Raw genomic sequence first — 15054 nt, 5'->3', positions numbered from 1 at the left:
TCCGGGAATGTCCGGGCTCCGGGCTCGGGGCCGGGCGTGGTGTTCCAGCTCTCCCCGTGCTCGTGCAACGTTGGCATTTGGGCTCTCAGGGGGGGATGTCCCAAAAGGGTGGACAATGACCGCGAGGTCACGAGTGGCCACAGGAGCTGCTGGCCAAGGATGGACAGGGACCCCAAGGCCTTGCAGCCCCTCAGACTGGGGAGGGTCCCAAGAGCCAAACCTGGGCTCCAGAGCCTCATTCCCTCCTCTTCTTCCTCTTCCTGCTGTCCCTGTGTCCCTGTACCTCTGTCCCCGCGTCCCCGCCGCCATCCCCAGGGCTGGTGCAGCGCTGTGTGGTCATCCAGCGGGACCAGCATGGCTTCGGCTTCACCGTCAGCGGCGACCGCGTCGTCCTCGTGCAGTCCGTGCGGCCAGGTGGGAGTGACCACGGCCGGACACGGCCGGACACGGGGCTGGACAGGCCGGACACGGGGCCGGACAATCCCCAGGGATCCCCTCAGCCGTCCCCAGCCTCAGCCCCGGGGGGAGAAAATGGCGGGAAGATGTGGGGGGAAAATGGCGGGAAAATGGGAGGGGGGAGATGGGGGAGAAACTGTGGGGGAAATGTGGGGAAAATGGGGAAAGTGTGGGGAAAGTGTGGGGAAAGTGTGGGGAAAGTGTGGGGAAAGTGTGGGGAAAGTATGGGGAAAATGGGAAATGTGGGGAAAATGTGGGAGAAATTGAGAAAATGTGGGGGAAAGTGGGGGAAAATGGCGGGGAAATGGGAGGGGGGAAATGGGGGAGAAACTGTGGGGGAAATGTGGGGAAAATGGGGAAACTGTGGGAAAAATGTGGGGAAAGTGTGGGGAAAGTATGGGGAAAATGGGAAATATGGGGAAAGTGTGGGAGAAATGGAGAAAATGTGGGGGAAAGTGGGGGAAAATGGCGGGAAATGGGAGGGGGGAAATGGGGGAGAAACTGTGGGGGAAATGTGGGGAAAATGGAGAAATTGTGGGGAAACTGTGGGAAAAATGTGGGGAAAGTGTGGGGAAAGTATGGGGAAAATGGGAAATGTGGGGAAAGTGTGGGAGAAATGGAGAAAATGTGGGGGAAAGTGGGAAAATGGCGGGGAAATGGGAGGGGGGAAATGGGGGAGAAACTGTGGGGGAAATGTGGGGGAAATGGAGAAACTGTGGGGAAAGTGTGGGGAAAGTGTGGGGGAAGTATGGGGAAACTGTGCGGAAAATGGGAAATGTGGGGAAAGTGTGGGAGAAATGGAGAAAATGTGGGGGAAAGTGGGGGAAAATGGCAGGGAAATGGGGGAGAAACTGTGGGGGAGATGTGGGAGAAATGTGGGAAAAATGGAGAAATTGTGGGAAAACTGGGAAAAATGTGGTAAAAATGTGGGGAAAATGTGGGGAAAATGGGAAATGTGGGAAAGTGTGGGAGAAATGGAGAAAATGTGGGGAAAGTGTCAGAGAAATGTAGGAAAAACGGAGAAATTGTGGGGAAACTGTGGGGAAAATGAGAAATGTGGGGAAAATGTGGGAGAAAAGGAGAAAATGTGGGGGAACGGGTGGGAAAATGGCAGGGAAATGGGGGGAGAAAACGGCGGAAAAATGGGAGGGGAGATGTGGAAAAACTGTGGGGAAAATGTGAGGGAAAATGTGGGGAAAATATGGGAAAAAACGGGGTTTTCCCTCCAAAATGTTGGATGGGATGGGGTGGAAAGGTCCCTATGGAATATTCCGGGACAATCCGGGGCCGTGGGGATCCGTTCCTGACTCCGGGGTCTCTTGCCCGTGCCCAGGTGGGGCTGCCATGAAGGCCGGGGTGCAGGAAGGCGACCGGATCGTCAAGGTCGGCGTTCCCAAATCCCCTCCCCACATTCCCAAGCCCCTTCTCCACATTCCCAGGAAAATCCCTGTTTTTCCAGCCCCTTTCCCAACCCTTTCCCTGCTTTCCCAGGTCAACGGGACGATGGTGACCAACAGCTCCCACCTGGAAGTGGTGAAGTTGATCAAGTGTGAGTATGGGGCCGGAATTCCTGGGAATTCTCTTCCCATCCTGTGGGAAAAGGGGGAGTTGGGGTAAGGGGAGAACATTTTCCATCCTTTGGGAATTTGGAGGGAGCCTGGAAGTGTCTCCAGCTCTCCTGGAAGTGTTTTCACCCCCTTTTCCCAAATTTTTTTCCCAGGAAATCCTTCTCACCGTCATTTCTCTTGGAAATTTTTCCTGGAAATCCTTCTCATTCCCTTTATTCCAAATCTTTACCGGCGACTCCCAATCCTCTCTTTTCCCAGATTTTTCCTGGAAATCCTTCTTTTCCCTGGAAATCTTTCTTCTCCCCGCCCCTTATCCCAAGTTCTTTCCTGGAATCCTTCTCACCCCTTATCCCACATTTCTCCCTGCAAATCCTTCTCACCCCTTTTCCCAAACTTTTCCTGGAAACCCTTCTGACGTTCCCGTATCCCGTTTTGTTTTTTTTTTCCCAGCTGGTGCCTACGTGGCCCTGACCCTGCTGGGATCCCCCCCTGGAATCTCCGGCTCCCAGCAGGACCCGGAGCCCTCGGGATGTCCCCAAGGGACCCCCCCGGCCCCGCCGCCCCCCCAGCGCATCACCGAGCCCAGGCCGCTCCAGGTGAGCCCGGAATTCCAGGGGGAATCCCAGAATTCCGGCAGGGCACCCCAAAACTCCCCCAGGTGATCCCAGAATTCCCCCAGGAGATCCCAGAATTCCCTCAGGTCACCCTAAACCCCCCCCAGGTGATCCCAAAATTCCCTCAGGAGATCCTGGAATTCCCTCAGGTCACCCTAAACTCCTCCAGGCAATCCCAAAATTCCTTCAGGGGATCTGAAAACTCTTCCCGACCACCCTAAACCCCCCCCCCCAGGTGATCCCAGAATTCCCTCAGGAGATCCCAGAATTCTCTCAGGTCACCCCAAAACCCCCCCAGTTGATCCCAGACCCCTCCTGGTGATCCCAAAATTCCCCCAGGGCATCCCAGAGCCCTCCCAGGCCGTTCCCAGGGTGATTCCTGCCTCTGGAATTGCAGGATCCCGAGGTGCAGAAGCACGCGGCGCAGATCCTGCGGAACATGCTGCGCCAGGAGGAGGCCGAGCTCCAGGTAGGATTGGCTCATTCCCATTTTTTTCCCATTTTCCCCCCTCTTTTCCCACTTTTTGGTGCTGCCCTGGTGTTGTCTTGGCAGCAAATCCGGGATTTATGGAATGGTTTGGGCGGGAAGGACCCCAAGGATTGTCCCAGTCCCAAAGGCAGGGACATTCCCGCTGTCCCACCGTGATCCTGGACACTCCCAGGGATGGGGAGTCCTTGGAATAACCCAGGCCAGGATCCCAAATTTGTCCCAAATAAAGCAGCCCGGCGAATCCTGGAGTGGTTTGGGGTGGAAGTGACCCCAAGGATTATCCCGGTCCCACCCCAATTCCAAGGGCAGCGACATTCCCACCATCCCAGGTGGCTCCAGGCTGGCCTTGGACACTCCAGGGATGAGGAATCCCTGGGATAATCTGGCCCAGGATCCTGCATTTATCCCTGAATCCCACCTGGCCCATCCCAGAAAACCCTGGAATTCTCCAGGATGGGTTCCCCCTCCTCCAGCACCAACTCCCTCCTCCCACCTCCCTCAGATCCCAGGAAAACCCCTTTTAAACCCTTCCCTGAATCCCTGGGCCGGGATTTGGGGGATTTTGGGGGATTTTGGGGATCGGGACCATCGGGATTTTCCCTTCCCAGCGCTTCCAGGAGCTCCTGAGCCGGAATCCGGGAGCGGCCGTGGAGGAGCAGCTGGAAGGGGCCCGGCGCAGAGTGAGCCAGCTCCAGCTGAAAATCCTGCAGGAATCCCAGGGATCCGCGGTATTTGGGAATTCTGGGATCCTTCCTGCCCTTCCTGAGCCCTTCCCAGAGCTCTGGGATTCCCTGTTTTCCCAAAAAATGCCTGGGAGTTGGGTTGGTTGCTGGGGATCGGGGGGTTGCTGGTGGGGTGTGTGGGGGGAATTTTGGGAATTCCCCCAGTCCTGGGTTTTCCATGATCCCACTGATCCCTTTTTCCACCTGGAGCCATCCCAGCTTCCCAAAGCTGCGTTTCCTGTGTTGGGAATTCCCGGAATTCCCCCTTTCCCAGGTTTTCCCTGATCCCAAAGCTCCAATTCCTGACATTTCCTGTGTTGGGAATTCCCGGAATTCCCCCATTCCCAGGTTTTCCATGACCCCAAAGCTGCATTTCCTGGGAATTCCTGCCCTGGGAACTCCCAGAACTCCCCCATTCCTGGTTTTTCCAAGCCTCCCTGTCCCTTTTCCCAGGATTCGGGGTTCCGGCCGCTGGAAGGGGAAGTTTTCCGGAGCCTCCCGGCGTTCCCGGGCTCGGGCAGGGCAGGATCGGGATCGGGGTCGGGGTCGGGATCCCCGCAGCTCCCAGGACGCTTTTCCATGGATTCCCAGGATGGCGACAGCGGCCTGGAGTCCGGCCCGGAGCGGCTCCCGTCCCTCGGGGAGGTGAGCGGCGGGAAAATCCGGGAAAAGAGGGGAGAGGATGGGGGGAAATGCCGGGAGAAATGCGGGAGAAGGGGGGTGAGAATGCCAGGAAAAGTTCGGGAGAAGGCGGGGGGAGAAAATTCTGGGAAAAATAGGGGGAAAAGGATGGGGTGGAATTCCAGGAAAAATGTGGGGAAAGGGGGTGAAAATTCCGGGAAAAATTTGGGGAAAGGGCGGGCGGAAATTCCAGGGAAAATTTGGGAAAAGGGGGTGAAAATTCCAGGGGAAGTGGAAACAAATCCAGAGGGGTGAAAATTCCAGGGGGGATGGAAATTGCAGGAGAGGTGGAAACAATTCCAGGAGGGAGGAAAATTCCAGGAGAGGGGGAAATTCCAGGGGGGAATTCACAAAACGAGGGATCCCAAAATTCCTCCGACGTTCCCCCGAGGCGCGGGAATTCTCCGGCATTCCCAGTTTGTTCTCCCCCGCTGGAAGTTCTTCCCGTGCTTCCCAAGGAATTTGGGGGTTTCCAGCTGCCCTGAATTCATTTTTTTCACGGCTCCTGATCCCAAATCCCTCCCAAATCCCGCAATTCCAGGTGTCCCTGGCCCGGAATTCCGGCCTTTCCGAGCCCGAGAGCCCCCGGACGTCTCCCGTGCTCGGCTCCCGCCTCTCCCAGCTCCGGCGCCAGGGCTCCGACCTTCCCTTCCCGACGGATCAGGTGGGGCTGGAATATCCTGGGAATATCCCAGGAATATCCCGGGAATACCCACGGGGATCCCAAAGCCCTTCCCGCCGCCTGATCCCGGTTTTTTTTTAGGGATTGGCATCGGGAAAGCCGCTGATCATTGGCCCCGAGGAGGACTGCGAGCCCGGGTATTCCAATAACGAGGTGAGAAAGCCGGGAAAAATCTGGGAATTTGGGAATTCCTGGTGGGATTTCAGGGATTCCCGAAGGCTTTTCCCGGACGGAGCATTCTGGGATTTCAGGGGTTGCTCCGTGGGTGGGATGGGATTGGATTTAAGGTGATTTCCAAGGCAAAACATTCCAGGATTCTGTGGATTCAGAGGGGATTTTAGGGATAAATCTCGGAGCCTGGCCCAGGTGATTCCATGGATTCCCCATCCCTGGAAAAGAATTCCAGCCTGGATCCACCTGGGACAGCAGGAATGTCCCTGGGATTGGATTTTTCGGGATCTTTTCCATCCCAAACCATTCCAGCATTCCCCAGGCTGGTTTAGTTGGGATTTTTGGGATAAATCCCGGAGCCTGCCCAGGTTCTCCCGTGGATTCCCCATCCCAGGGGCTGCGATTCCTGCAGAATTCCCGCTTTTCCTGAGCCCCGCCTCCCTCCCTCTGTTCCCAGAGCGATTCCCTGTTCCAGGACCTGAAAAGGCTCAAATCCCGCCCGGCTCACCTGGGAGTTTTCCTGAGGTTCCTCTTCTCCCAGGCAGATCCCACTCCTCTGGTAAGGAACTGGGGATATTCCCAGGATTCCCTGACCCTTGGATTCCATTCCCGACCCCTGGCACCTCCCAGAGCATTCCCAGGAATCAGGATGGAGCAAAATTCCCGGGATTTCCTCCCCTGGGGATCCCATTCCCAACCCTGTGGCACCTCCCAGAGCTTCCAGGAATATTCCTGGGAATGGGGATGGAGCAGGAATCCCGGGATTTCCTCCCCTGGGGATCCCATTCCCTGGAATTCTCTTTGGGAATTCTGTCTGATCCCTTTTCCCTCCTCATTCCCGAATTTTCCTGGCAGCTTTTCTACCTGTGCTGTGACGTCTGCCGCCAGCAGAGCAATCCCAAGGATTCCCGAGCCTTTGGAAGGGACATCTGGAATATTTTCCTGGACAGGAACGCGGTGAGGGCCGGGATCCTCAATCCCTGTGGGATTCCCGGAATTTCGGGAGGATTTTCTGGGATTTCAGGCTGGATTTGGTGTTGGAAAAGGGGGAATTCCTTGGAATTTTGGGGAGAAGGGTCCTGGAAGGGAAGATGGGGATCCAGGAACCCAGAATCCCTTTGGAGTGGGGGAATTCCCGCTGGGAATTCTGTGGGATCTCCCTCTCTGATTCCATGGGGAGGCGGGGTTGGAATTCTGGGCTCCAGCTCCCGAAATTCCAGCGGGATCCCGGGATTTGATGGGATTTTCCCTCTTGTCCAGCCCCTCCGGGTGAAGGTGCCGGAGCAGCTCCTGACGGACATCGGTGAGTGCGGAATTCCGGGAATTCTCCACGGGAAAAGGAGCCCAGGGGCGGGGCTGGCGTTCCCAAACTGCTCCTGGAGTCACGGGAAAATCGGGAATCAGCTCTGGAGTGAAGGGAACGCTGGGAGCATTCCCAGCATCCCAAATTTCCTCCTGAATTCCCAGAAAATTTGGGCTCCTGGGGCTCCTCTCCTTTGGAATCCTTGAGATTCCAAACCCGGGAAGTGATCCCGGGGTTCCCAAACTTTCCCTGGTGCTCCAAGAAAAATGGGGCAGGGTTGGGAATCAGCTCTGGAATGAAGGGAACGCCGGGGACATTCCCAATATCCCAATTTTTCCACCAATTCCCAGAAAATCCGCTCTCCGGTTGGGATTCCAAACCCGGGAAATGATCCCAGGGGTTCCCAAGCTTTTCCTGGAGCCCCAAGGAAAAGGGGAAGGAATTTTCCTGGGTCGGGAATCAGCCCTGGCCGCCGGGAGCATTCCCAACATCCCGAATTTTCCCCAAATTCCCAGACAACTGCCTCCGGAACGGCGGCGACCTGCAGCACTCCCTGGAGGGCGCGCAGGAATCCGTTCTCCCGGAAATCCAGGGGCAGCTCCGCGAGTACAGGTGGGATCCATCCCCCGAAATCCCGGGAAAACCCCCCTCGAATTTCGGGAATTTCGGCAATTCCGGGAATTTCGGGCCCTCCCCATCCCGTTTTTTTGTTGTTTTGGGGTTTTTGTTTTTTTTTTTTCCCGGCTTTTCCACCAGGACCAAGCGGACGCTGGGACTGGGGAGTTTGTACGGAGAGAACGAGCTCCAGGAGCTGGAGGGGAATTCCCAGCGGGAGCAGCGGGAGCAGCGGGAGCGGGCGGTGGCCGAGCGGCAGCTGGGGCACCTCGGGGACATCCTGTGAGTGCCGGGAAGGGCAATTCCCGCCGGGAATTCCGGGATGGGGGAGCACGTCCGGCTGCGGTCCTTTATCCTGGAGGTTGGGATTTGGGGATGGGGAAAAGGGTGGGAATTGGGGGGTTTTTGGGGATGGGGAAGTGATCTGGGAAAGGGTCCTGATCCCGGGAACTTCCCTGCTCCCTCCCATTGGAAATGGGCTTTTCTGGAGGTGGGAATGGGCATTTGGGATGGGAATTCCCTGGGGGATTCGGGGCTGGAATGGGATTTTTGGGATGGGAAAGGGGCCGGAGCCAAGGGAATTCCTTTATCCCACCCTGGGATTGGGAAGGGGAGGTGGGAATGGGGATTGGGGGATTGGGAATGGCATTTTTGGGATGGGGATTCCCAATCGCTGTTCTCCCGCAGGTCCAAGTACGAGGAGGAGCGGAGGTGAGCGGCAATTCCAGAGGGATCCAGGAGGGAAAACCGGGAACTGGGGACAATTCCCGCCCGTTCCCAACCTCCCCTGTGGGATCCTTCCCCCTCCAATTCCCAATTTTCCCTGTAGACTCTTCCCTGGGATTCCCAGTTTTCCATGGGGGATCTTTCCCCTCTTTTTCCCTTCCCTCTTCCCAGTTCTCCTGGTGGGGACAATTCCCCCCCATTCCCAATTTTCCCTCTGGGATCGTTTTCCCTGGGATTCCCAATTTTCCCTGTGGGCTCCTTTCCCCTCTTTCCCTCCCTTCTTCCCCTCCCATTCCCAATTTTCCCTGAGGACTTCTCCTTGGGATTCCCAGTTTTCCATCTGGGATCTTTCCCCTTTTTCCCTTCCCTGATATTCCCAGTTCTCCCGGTAGGGACAATTCCCTCCCATTCCCAATTTTCCCTCCTTTTCCCCCCCTCCCATTCCCAATTTTCCCTCCTTTTTCCCCCCATCCCATTCCCAGTTTTTTCTCCTTTTTTCCCTTCCCATTCCCAATTTTCCCTCCTTTTCCCCGTCCCATTCCCAATTTTCCCTCCCTTTCCCCCCTCTCCCATTCCCAATTTTCCCTCCTTTCCCCCCTCTCCCATTCCCAATTTTCCCTCCTTTCCCCCCCTCTCCCATTCCCAATTTTCCCTCCTTTCCCCCCCCTCCCATTCCCAATTTTCCCTCCTTTCCCCCCTCTCCCATTCCCAATTTTCCCTCCTTCTCCCTTTCCCACCCCTCAGGAAGATCCCAGATCCTCTTCCCAGCACATCCAGGCCCCTCTCCCCTCCCTCACCCCCTTTCCCGGCTCCCGAATTCCGGGAATTCCCTCCTGGAGCTCCGTCCCTCCGCAGCTCGGCCTTGGCCTTCGCCCTGGGCGCCTTCCTGGCGCACGCCGGGATCCGGAGCCGGGAGCCGCGGCCGCCCGGAGCCCCCGAGAAGCTCCCGGACAAGGACAAGTGGCTGCCCTTCTTCCCCAAGGCCAAAAAGGTGGGAATTGCCGGGAATGCCGCGGGAAGAGCGCGGGCAGCGGCTCTGGGAGCGGGGCTTTGCCCAAAATCCCAGGAGTTTTGTCCCGAATCCCGGGAGTTTTGTCCCAAATCCCGGGAGTTTTGCCCGAAATCCCAGGAGTTTTGTCTGAAATTCAGGGATTTTTGCTCAAAATCCTGGGATTTTTTTCCCCCTATATTGTGGGATTTTCCCTCTAAATCCTAGGATTTTGCCCTAAATTCCATGATTCTTGCCCTGAACTCTGGGATTTCACCCGAAATCCCAGGATTTCCCCCTAAATTCTATGATTTTTCCCCAAAATTCCAGGGTTTTCCCCTGAATTCCATGATTTTTCCCCTAAATCCTGGGACTTTTTCCTAAATCCTGGGATTTTTCCCTAAATTCCAGGATATTCCCCCGAAATTGTGGGATTTTCCCCCTAAATCCTGGGATTTTGGCCCTGTATTCCATGATTTTTCCCCTGAACTCTGGGATTTTTCCCCTAAACTCCAGGATTTTCCCCTAAATCCTGGGACTTTTCTCTAAACTCCCTAATTTTCCCCTGAAATCCAGGGATTTTGGACCTGAATTCCGTGGTTTTCTGCTGAATCCCGCGATTTTCCCCCTAAATCCTGGGACTTTTTCCCCCTAAATTCCAGGATTTTTTCCCTGTATTTTGAGATTTTTCCCTGAAATCCCAGGATTTCCCCCTAAATTCTATGATTTTTCCCCAAAATTCCAGGGTTTTCCCCTGAATTCCATTATTTTTCCCCTAAATCCGGGGATTTTTCCCCTAAACTCCAGGATTTTCCCCTAAATCCTGGGACTTTTCTCTAAACTCCATCATTTTCCCCCGAAATCCAGGGATTTTGGACCTGAATTCCGTGGTTTTCCGCTGAATCCCACCATTTTTGCCCTAAATCCTGGGATTTTTTCCCCGACCTTGGGGGAATCCCCATGTCCCAGCCCCACCCCTTCTCCAGAGCCTCTGGAATTCCGGGATCCCGCTGGTTCCAGGTTGTTTTTCCCAACAGAGCAGCAGCTCCAAGAAGGAGAAGGATTCCCTGGAATCGGACAAGCGGCGGAATCCCATCCTGAGATACATCGGGAAGCCGCGGATCTCCTCGCAGAGCAGTGAGTGCCGCCCTTTTCCCGGGAATTCCCCAACTCCGGGATCGTTCCAGGGACCCTGGGATCCATTCCCGCCCAGCTGCCGCCTTTTCCCGGCTGGCAATTCCCAAAATTCCCGTGAAATCCTTGGGAATGTTGGCCAGATCCTCCTGGAGCTCCGGATCTTTGGGGAGGGGGAAATCTGGGAATGGGGTGGGATGGGGAAAAAAAAATCCCAAAGATGGAGAAAATTCCAATCCTGGGGATATTCCCATTATCCCAGGGCTGGGGGATCCACGGGATAACCTGGGATAGGCTCCAGGATTTATCCCTAAAATCCGACGTAACCCAGTCCTGGAATGGTTTGGGGTGGAAAAAAAAATCCTTAAAAGATCCTGAAAAACCCCAAAAAAATCCATGGAAAGACCTGAGCCGCCAGGATGGAATTCCATCCCAAAATCCCACCTGGAATCCCAAACTTCCCTGGAATTCCCCGTTTTATCCCCAAAATCCCCTCATTCCCACCCTCCCTTCCTGGTTTTTTGAGTTCTCATCCCATCAGCATTCCCGAATTCCCAGCTTTTCCCGGGATTTTCGGGATGGGTTTGACATCTCCTCTTTGTTTTCCAGCATTTCATGTCCCCCTGTCCCCCGTGGAAGGTAACAATTCCCAGATTTCCTTTGCTTTGCCCATTTTTCCTTCATTTTTTCCCTCCATTTTGGGTTTTATCCCCTTTTTCCTCCCCCTGGCGACATTCCCGGGAATTTTGGGATGTGGGATGGGATTTGGGGTGGGCAGTTGGGATTTGGGGTTGGGAGATTTGGGATCCCCAGGCTGACCCAGGGGCGTTTCCCGGGATTTCCCCAGCGGCGAAGCCCAGGAATTCGGGATTTAGGGTTGGATTTGGGATGGGAAATTTGGGATTTGGGATTTAGGATTGGATTTGGGATTTGGGATTTGGGATTTGGGAATTTGGGATTTAGGATTGGATTTAGCATGGGGAATTGGGGACTTTGGATGGGGATTTGGGATGGGGATTTGGGATTCAGGATTTAGGATTGGATTTGGGATGGGAGTTTGGGATTCAGGATGGGATTGGGGCTGCCCAGGCTCAGCTGGGCTGTTCCCGGATCCCGCAGCGGTGAAGCCCAGGGAATTTGGGATTTGGGATGGGGATTTGGGATTTAGGATGGGAATTCAGGATTCGGGATTGGATTGGGGCTGCCCAGGCTCACCCGGGGCTGTTCCCGGATCCCGCAGCAGTGAAGCCTGGGGAATTTGGGATTTGGGATTGGATTCGGGATGGAGATTTGGGATTGGGGATGGGAATTCAGGCTTCAGGATGGGGATTGGGGATTCAGGATTGGATTCGGGATGGGGATTGGGGATTTGGGATTGGATTCAGGATGGGGTTGGGATTGGGGATTTGGGATTGGATTGGGGATGGGGATTTGGGATGGGGGATGGGGGTTGGGGATTGGGGATTCAGGATTGGATTCAGGATGGGGTTGGGATTGGGGATTTGGGATTGGATTGGGGATTGGATTGGGGATGGGGTTGGGGATTTGGGATTGGATTGGGGATGGGGTTGGTATTTGGGATTGGATTGGGGATTTGGGATTTAGGATTTGGGATTCAGGATTGCATTGGGGATGGGGTTGGGATTTGGGATTGAATTGGGGATGGGGTTGGGGATTGGAGACTGGATTCAGGATTGGGTTGGGGATTTGGTATTTAGGATTGGATTCAGGATGGGGTTGGGATTTAGGATTGGATTGGGGATGGGGTTGGGTATTTAGGATTGGATTGGGGATTGGGGATTGGATTCAGGATGGAGTTGGGGATTTGGTATTTAGGATTGGATTCAGGATGGGGTTGGGATTGGGGATTTAGGATTGGATTGGGGATGGGGTTGGGGATTGGATTGGGGATTTGGTATTTAGGATTGGATTGGGGATGGGGTTGGGGATTGGGGATTGGATTGGGGATGGGATTGGTATTTAGGATTGGATTGGGGATGGGGTTGGGATTGGGGATTTGGGATTGGATTGAGGATTGGTATTTGGGATTGGATTGGGGATGGGGTTGGTATTTGGGATTGGATTGAGGATGGGATTGGTATTTAGGATTGGATTGGGGATTTGGTATTTGGGATTGGACTGGGGACGGGGCGGTGCCGGGGCCGCCCGGGCTCAGGGCCGGGGCGCTCCCGCAGCGCTGCGCCCGGGGAACGTGCGCACCATGATCCAGCACTTCGAGAGCGGCCACGGCGACGGCGCCGAGCCCGGAGCGCCGCGGGAGAGCCCCGACAGCGGCGGCGGCGGCAGCGAGGGGCCCCGGGAGGCCGACGGGTGGGACCAGAGAGGGGTCTGGGGGGTCTGGGGGGGCCTGGGGGGCCGGGAGGATCTGGGGGATTCTGGGGGGTCTGGTGGGGTCTGGGGGGTCTGGGGATCTGGGAGGCCTGGGGGGATCTGGGGGGTCTGGGAGGTCTGGGGATCTGGGGGGTCTGGGTGGATCTGGGGGGGTCTGGGGGGATCTGGGGGGTCTGGGTGGATCTGGGGGGTCTGAGGGGTCTGGGGGGTCTGGTGGGGTCTGTGGGGTCTGAGGGGTCTGGGGGATCTGGGGGGTCTGGGGGGTCTGGGGATCTGGGGGGTCTGGGGGATCTGGGGGGCCTGGGGGAATCTGGGGGGTCTGGGGGTTCTGGGGGGTCTGGGGGGTCTGGGGATCTGAGGGATCTGGGGGGTCTGAGGGGTCTGGGGGGTCTGGGGGGGATCTGGGAGGGTCCGGGGTTCTGGGGGATCTGGGGGATCTGGGGGGTCTGGGGAGTCTGGGGGGGATCTGGGAGGGTCCGGGGTTCTGGGGGTTCTGGGGGATCTGGGGGTTCTGGGGGGTCTGAGGGATCTGGGGGGCCAGGGGGAATCTGGGGGGTCTGGGGGGGTCTGGGGGTTCTGGGGGGTCTGAGGGATCTGGGGGGTCTGGGGGGATCTGGGGGTTCTGGGGGGTCCGGGGGGGTCTGGGGGGGTCTGGGGAGTCTGGGGGGCCTGGGGGGGTCTGGAGGGGTCCGGGGGGGTCCAGGGGGGCCTGGGGGTCTGGGGGGTCTCTGGGATCTGTGGGGTCTGTGGGGTCTGTGGATCCATGGGGTCTCTGGGATCTGTGGGGTCTGTGGGGTCTGTGGGATCTCTGGGGTCTCTGGGGTCTGTGGATCCATGGGGTCTGTGGGGTCTGTGGGGTCTGTGGGATCGGGGAACGCGGGAATGGGGCAGGAATGGGATTTTGGGGTTGTTCCATGGGGTAGGGGGAGGACCCCTCATTTCCCCCCTAAATCCCAGGATTTGTGATCTAAATCGCGGAATTTTCCCTCTAAATCCTGGAACTTTTGGCCTAACTCCTGGAATTTTTGGCCTAAATCCCAGGATTTTTTACTTAAATCCTGGAATTTCCCCCCCCCCCAAAATCTCAGGATTTCTGCCGTAATTCCCAGGATTTCCCCCCTTAAATCCCATTATTTCCCCCCTGAATCCCGGGGTTTCCCCAGCTCCCGCTCCGAGGTGCGGCTGGGCCGCTCCGAGAGCCTGAAGGGTCGGGAAGAGCTGAAGAAATCCCGGAAATCCGAGCTGGTTCCCCGCTCCCGCAGCGACGTGGACATGGACGCGGCGGCCGAGGCCTCGCGGCTGCACCAGTCGGCCTCGTCCTCCGCCTCCAGCCTGTCAGCCAGGTGGGAAAGGCGGGAACTGCCGGCCTGGAATGCGGGAAAGGGCGGGAAAGGGCGGGAAAAGGCGGGATTTGGGATCGGCCTCGGGAAAGGGATGGGAAGGGGGGAGGGTTGGGCTCGCGGGGAAAGTTGGGATTTGGGGATTTTAAGGAAGGGGGTTTGGGAGTCAGGGGGGTTGGAGGGAGGGGTTTTGTCCGTGCAGCTCCCAAATTCCTGCAGAATCCATGGGAAAATCCATGGGAAAATCCATGGGAAGATCCATGGAAAACGGCGGGATTTGGGCTGAAATCCTCCCAAATTCCTGCAGAATCCATGGAGAAATCCATGGGAAACAGCGGGATTTGGGCTGAAATCCTTGGGTTTGGAATCCTTTGAGATTGGGGAAGCTGGGATTTGGGGTTTTTAGGGAAGGGGGTTTGGGAGTCAGGGGGTCGGAGGGAGGGGTTCTGTCCGTACAGCTCCCAAATTCCTGCAGAATCCATGGGAAAATCCATGGGAAAATCCATGGGAAGATCCATGGGAAACAGTGGGATTTGGGCTGAAATCCTCTCAAATTCCTGCAGAATCCATGGAGAAATCCATGGGAATATCCATGGAAAATGGCGGGATTTGGGCTGAAATCCTTGGGTTTGGAATCTGGACCCTTTGGGATTGGGGAAGACTTTGGGAATTGCCTTTTTTTTGGGAAAACTTTGGATAATCCCGAGGTGATCCCGTCCCTGTGGCTCCCAAATTCCTGCGGGATCCGCGGAAATCAGGAAAATCCCTGGGAAAAACACCGGGATTTGGGCTGGGAATGCCGATTTCCAGGGGATCTTTAGGAAAACGCCGTTGGACGCGGGGGTGGGAAGGGAGGGTTTGGGATTTCGGGACACCCCAGGGGGATTTTTCCATCCTTTTCCCAGATCTGTGGAAAACCCCACCCCCCCCTACACACCAAAGATGGGGCGCAGGTGAGTGACCCCCTTTGGAATTCCCATTCCCGTCGGGAATTCCCATTCCCTCCTTTTTCCCCTTTTTTTCCCATTTTTGCTTTTCCTCCCCTTTTCTCCCTTTTATTTTCCCTTTATTTTCCCTTTTCCCCTTCATTTCTTTCCCCCCTTTTCCCCCCTTTTTTCCCCAAGTTTTCCTCCCTTTTTTCCCCAATTTTCCCCCCAATTTTTCCCTCTTTCCCCCAAACTTTTCCCTCTATTTTCCCCCCAATTTTCCCCT

General features: G+C 56.1%; 1 protein-coding gene across 2 annotated transcripts in view; it reads left to right on the top strand.

Moving 5' to 3' along the window:
- LOC138098613 (rho guanine nucleotide exchange factor 11-like) overlaps positions 1-15054 on the top strand; it is a 36496-nt gene that overhangs the window by 5683 nt on the left and 15759 nt on the right. For both annotated transcript variants that reach the window (XM_068995267.1, XM_068995268.1), the window contains exons 3-23: positions 316-414; positions 1790-1839; positions 1948-2005; positions 2475-2620; positions 3036-3107; positions 3737-3856; positions 4304-4495; positions 5073-5195; positions 5295-5366; positions 5842-5943; positions 6240-6341; positions 6645-6687; positions 7203-7299; positions 7444-7584; positions 7990-8013; positions 8884-9019; positions 10054-10153; positions 10760-10789; positions 12346-12481; positions 13666-13845; positions 14748-14795. In XM_068995267.1, coding sequence (XP_068851368.1) covers positions 316-414; positions 1790-1839; positions 1948-2005; positions 2475-2620; positions 3036-3107; positions 3737-3856; positions 4304-4495; positions 5073-5195; positions 5295-5366; positions 5842-5943; positions 6240-6341; positions 6645-6687; positions 7203-7299; positions 7444-7584; positions 7990-8013; positions 8884-9019; positions 10054-10153; positions 10760-10789; positions 12346-12481; positions 13666-13845; positions 14748-14795 — 2071 coding nt within the window. The remainder of the gene's footprint in view (positions 1-315; positions 415-1789; positions 1840-1947; positions 2006-2474; positions 2621-3035; positions 3108-3736; positions 3857-4303; positions 4496-5072; positions 5196-5294; positions 5367-5841; positions 5944-6239; positions 6342-6644; positions 6688-7202; positions 7300-7443; positions 7585-7989; positions 8014-8883; positions 9020-10053; positions 10154-10759; positions 10790-12345; positions 12482-13665; positions 13846-14747; positions 14796-15054) is intronic.

Source organism: Aphelocoma coerulescens, chromosome 25, assembly GCF_041296385.1.
Source record: "Aphelocoma coerulescens isolate FSJ_1873_10779 chromosome 25, UR_Acoe_1.0, whole genome shotgun sequence".
NCBI lineage: Eukaryota > Metazoa > Chordata > Aves > Passeriformes > Corvidae > Aphelocoma > Aphelocoma coerulescens.
This window is presented reverse-complemented; position numbering and strand designations above follow the sequence as displayed.